Consider the following 6,058-nt stretch of genomic DNA (forward strand, 5'->3'; position numbering starts at 1 on the left):
TACCATGAGTTGGTGCTGACCACCAAGGAGTACATGCGGGAGGTGACCACCATCGACCCTCGCTGGCTGGTGGAGTTTGCGCCGGCTTTCTACAGAGTTGCCGATCCCACACGCCTCAGCAGGCAGAAGAGGCAACAGAAACTGGAGCCTCTCTACAACCGTTACGAGGAGCCCAACGCTTGGAGAATCTCCCGTGCGTTCAGAAGACGCTAAAGATCTCCCGTGCTTCACGCTTTTATACCAGGCGAACAAACTTTGTTGGATGTACTGACTAAGATAGACACTTCATTTGGTTCTGTCAAACCTTTGAATGGACAAATGGTAAATAAACGTTGAAGCTTTGTTGAATAATTGGTTCTGATTGGTCAATCACAGCATTCAGCGGTCTGTTATTTCTGTTTAGCAGACTGTTGCCATTGAAAGTGTTTTGATTAGAGATCATAGAATTATTTTGTCTATAAATTATTGATATGTTTAGTGAGTAGCCGTGTCAGGGATTATCTTTTACTTAGCTGTTATTTTGGAATGTTTTGTCACTATATTTAAGCTTTAAATTACTTGAGTAATACTGATTTTGCCCTGATAGCTATGTTACTATGATCAAATGTTAACACTGAAGTTGGTCAACATTTTCTATACTGTATTGTCCATAAAATATTTAACATGGGGGATTGAGATAATTTCGTTTTTTAAATTGCAATCTTGATTGTTTTTAGTCATAAATAAGACTGGGTGTGCTTTTATTTTCTACTGCCTCCTAATGTTCACATTTTGTCTGCATCTAAATGGGTAAATATGGAACATTTGTTAAATATGTGTGCAAAGTATTAGGGCCAACTGCTTTTTCAGGTAAAAGAATAGTTTGACATTTTAGAAACATGTTGCTTCTTTACTTTTTGTCTGTGCAGTGCATATAAGGCTAGCAGTCTTTATTGTAAAATAAATGGCTTCTGGCTGTAGCTTCATATATACTGCATAGATGTGAGCGAAAGAGATTTAACTTTGGTAAGAAAGCAAATACTATTTCCTGAAATAAGGAACTGTTCCTATAAACAGCCGGAGCAGCTGAATCACATAATTAATGTGGTTTGTTTGTTTTTGCTTACCATAATCCTCTATGCTCATAATCTGGGGGGCAGGGGGGGGAGAACTAGGTAAAGCATACCCACATGTGCTTTATGACACCAACACAAGAACAAATAGTCTGGATTTAAGTTAGGATATTATTGTGGGTATTTATTAAGCAATCTCTTCTACCACAGTCATATTTATGGCTTGAATAGGCCTCAGATGTGACAATGCAGCGCTTAAAAAAAAAAAACTAATGAGATTATACTTTGGAAAAAAAACGAATGAGATTATACTTTGAAAAAAAAAAACAGCCTTTCTTTAAGACTTTACTATTGACATACTATAACGTTTTTCAACATACTATACAAGACTTTTATAACATACTTTTTATGACTTTTTGATGTACTATTCGATGACTTTTTTTGACATACTATACTATGACTTTTAAAACATACTTTTTTAATGACTTTTCGACATACTATACCATGACCTTTTTCGACATAATATACTATGACTTTTACAAAATACTTTTTTTTATGACTTTTTGACATACTATACTATGACTTTTTTCCGACTTACTATGCTATGACTTTTTTTGACAGCCTATACTAGGACTTTTTTTTGACATACTACACTAGGACTTTTTTTACATATTATATTAAGATTTTTATGACGTACTTTTTTTATCACTTTTTGACCATACTATGACTTTTATTGCTTTTTTCGACATAGTATGATATGACTTTTTTCGACATACTATACTATGACTTTTATAACATACTTTTTAATGACTTTTCGACATACTATGACTTTTTTGACATACTATACTATGACTCTTTATTGTTTTTTTCGACATACTATACCATGACTTTTTTCAACATACTATACTATGACTTTTTTCAACATACTATACCATGACTTTTTTCCGACTTACTATGCTATGACTTTTTTTGACAGCCTATACTAGGACATTTTTTGGCATACTACACTATAACTTTTTTGACATACTATATTAAGATTTTTATGACATACTTTTTTTAATCACTTTTTGACATACTATACTATGACTTTTATTGCTTTTTTCGACATACTATACGATGACTTTTATGACATACTTTTTTTTAGGACTTTTCGACATACTATACTATGACTTTTTTTGACATACTATACTGTGACCTTTTACGACATACTATACTATGACTTTTTTCGACATACTATACTATGACTTTTATGAGATACTTTTTTATGACTTTTCGATATACTACACTATGACTTTTTTTCTACATACTATACTATGACTTTTTTTTACATACTATACTATGACTTTTATTGCTTTTTTCGACATAATATGATATGAAGTTTTTTGACATACTATGACTTTTTTCGACATACTATACAATGACCTTTTTTTTTACATACTATACTATGACTTTTATTGCTTTTTTCGACATAATGTATGACTTTTTTTGACATACTATACTACGACTTTTATGACATTTTTTAATGACTTTTCAACATACTATAATATGACCTTTTTCGACATACTATACTATGACTTTTATGACACTTTTTTCTGCCTTTTTGACATACTATTGTTTTACTTTTTGACATACTATGCTATGACTTTTTTTTGACATACTATACTCCGACTTTTCTCAACATACTATACTAAGATTTTTATTGCTTTTTCGACATAATATGATATGACTTTTTTCGACGTACTACACTATGACTTTTTTGACAGTTTTTTAATGACTTTTCGACATACTATACTGTGACTTTTTTCGACATACTATGTTATGACATTTTTTGACATACTATACTGTGACCTTTTTCGACATACTATACTATGACCTTTTTTGACATACTATGACTTTTTTTCGATATACTATGCTATGACTTTTTTGACATACTATACTATGACTATTTTTGACATACTAAGATTTCTATGACATACTGTTTTAATGACTATTTGACATACTATGCTATTTCTTTTTTTCGACATACTATGTTATGACCTTTTTGACATATACTTTGACCTTTTTCGAAATACTTTACCATAACTTTTTTGACGTACTATACTATGACTTTTTTCGACATACTATACTATGACTTTTTTCAACATACTATATTATGACTCTTTGTTTTTTTTTACATGCTAGATGTGACTTTTTTCAACATACTATACTATGACTTTTACGACATACTTTTTTATGACTTTTCGACATACTATACCATCACTTTTTTCGCCATAATATGCTATGACTTTTGTGACGTACTGTACTTTTTTAAGCCTTTTTGGCATAAAATGTGTTTTGCTATTGCTATTACTTTTTTTCGACATACTATGTTATGACCTTTTTTGACATACTATACTATGACTTTTTTCGACATACTATACTATGACTTTTATGAGATACTTTTTCATGACTTTTCGATATACTACACTATGACTTTTTTTCTACATACTATACTATGACTTTTTTTTACATACTATACTATGACTTTTATTGCTTTTTTCGACATAATATGATATGACGTTTTTTGACATACTATACTACTCCTTTTATGACACTTTTTCTCTGCCTTTTTGACATACTATTTTTTTACTTTTTGACATACTATGCTATGACTTTTTTTGAAATACTATACTACGACTTTTTCAACATACTATACTAAGATTTTTATGACGTACTTTTTTATCACTTTTTGACATACTTTACTATGACTTTTATGAGATACTTTTTTCAGGACTTTTTGATATACTATACTATGACTTTTTTTGACATACTATACTATGACTTTTATTGCTTTTTTCGACATAATATGATATGACTTTTTTCGACATACTATATTGTGACCTTTTTCGACATACTAAACTATGACTTTTTTCGACATACTATACTATGACTTTTACAACATACTTTTTTTATGACTTTTCGACATACTATACAATGACTTTTTTCAACATACTATACTATGACTTTTTTCCGACATACTACACTATGACTTTTTTGACATACTATATAAAGATTTTCATGACATATTTTTTAATCACTTTTTGACATAGTATACTATGACTTTTATTGCTTTTTCAACATACTATGCTATGACTTTTTTTCGACATACTATGTTATGACCTTTTTGACATATTATACTTTGACCTTTTTCGAAATACTTTACCATAACTTTTTTGACGTACTATACTATGACTTTTTTCGACATACTATACTATGACTTTTTTCAACATACTATATTATGACTCTTTGTTTTTTTTTACATACTAGATGTGACTTTTTTCAACATACTATACTATGACTTTTACGACATACTTTTTTATGACTTTTCGACATACTATACCATCACTTTTTTCGCCATAATATGCTATGACTTTTGTGACGTACTGTACTTTTTTAAGCCTTTTTGGCATAAAATGTGTTATGCTATTGCTATTACTTTTTTTCGACATACTATGTTATGACCTTTTTTGACATACTATACTATGACTTTTTTCGACATACTATACTATGACTTTTATGAGATACTTTTTTATGACTTTTCGATATACTACACTATGACTTTTTTTCTACATACTATACTATGACTTTTTTTTACATACTATACTATGTCTTTTATTGCTTTTTTCGACATAATATGATATGACGTTTTTTGACATACTATACTACGACTTTTATGAGACTTTTTCTCTGCCTTTTTGACATACTATTTTTTTACTTTTTGACATACTATGCTATGACTTTTTTTGACATACTATACTACGACTTTTTCAACATACTATACTAAGATTTTTATGACGTACTTTTTTATCACTTTTTGACATACTTTACTATGACTTTTATGAGATACTTTTTTCATGACTTTTTGATATACTATACTATGACTTTTTGACATACTATACTATGACTTTTATTGCTTTTTACGACATAATATGATATGACTTTTTTCGACATACTATATTGTGACCTTTTTCGACATACTATACTATGACTTTTTTCAACATACTATACTATGACTTTTACAACATACTTTTTTTATGACTTTTCGACATACTATACAATGACTTTTTTCAACATACTATACTATGACTTTTTTCCGACTTACTATGCTATGACTTCTTTTGACAGCCTATACTAGGACATTTTTTGACATACTACACTATGACTTTTTTGACATACTATATTAAGATTTTCATAACATATTTTTTTAATCACTTTTTGACATACTATACTATGACTTTTATTGCTTTTTCAACATACTATGATATGACTTTTTTCGACATACTATACGATTGACTTTTATGACATACTTTTTTATGACTTTTCGATATACTACACTATGACTTTTTTTCTACATACTATACTATGATATGACTTTTTTCGACATACTATATTGTGACCTTTTTCGACATACTATACTGTGACTTTTTTCGATATACTATACTATGACTTTTTGTCGACATACTATACTATGACTTTTTTCGACATACTATACTATGACTTTTTTCGACATACTATACTATGACTTTTACGACGTACTAAGATTTCTATGACATACTTTTTTAATGACTTTTTGACATACTATGCTATGATTTTTTTTCGACATACTATGTTATGACCTTTTTGACATATTATACTATGACCTTTGTCGACATACAGTACTTTACCATAACTTTTTTGACGTACTATACTATGACTTTTTCCAACATACTATACTATGACTTTTTTCAACATACTATATTATGACTCTTTATTGTTTGTTTTTTACATACTAGATGTGACTTTGTTCAACATACTATACTATGACTTTTATGAGATACTTTTTTTATGACTTTTCGATATACTATACTATGACTTTTTTGACATACTATACTATGACTTTTATGAGATACTTTTTCATGACTTTTCGACATACTATACTATGACTTTTTTCGACATACTATACTATGACTTTTATTGCTTTTTTTGAC

The 6,058-nt window shown here is 29.0% G+C and overlaps 1 protein-coding gene across 4 annotated transcripts in view; it reads left to right on the forward strand.

Annotated features, from left to right (window-relative positions):
* The window catches only part of dhx8 (DEAH (Asp-Glu-Ala-His) box polypeptide 8), a 20,392-nt gene extending 19,946 nt beyond the window's left edge, over positions 1 to 446 (forward strand). Inside the window, exon 24 of one of the 4 annotated variants that reach the window (XM_034860394.1) lies at positions 70 to 436. In XM_034860394.1, the coding sequence (XP_034716285.1) occupies positions 70 to 213 (144 nt within the window). In that variant the 3' untranslated portion in view covers positions 214 to 436. Of the gene's footprint in view, positions 1 to 42 lie in introns of all 4 variants that reach the window. The other 3 variants (XM_034860392.1, XM_034860393.1, XM_034860395.1) reach the window with 3 other exon arrangements.
* The last annotated feature ends 5,612 nt before the right edge of the window (positions 447 to 6,058 follow it).

Source organism: Etheostoma cragini, chromosome 21 (assembly GCF_013103735.1).
Source record: "Etheostoma cragini isolate CJK2018 chromosome 21, CSU_Ecrag_1.0, whole genome shotgun sequence".
In the NCBI taxonomy this organism is placed as follows: Eukaryota; Metazoa; Chordata; class Actinopteri; order Perciformes; family Percidae; genus Etheostoma; species Etheostoma cragini.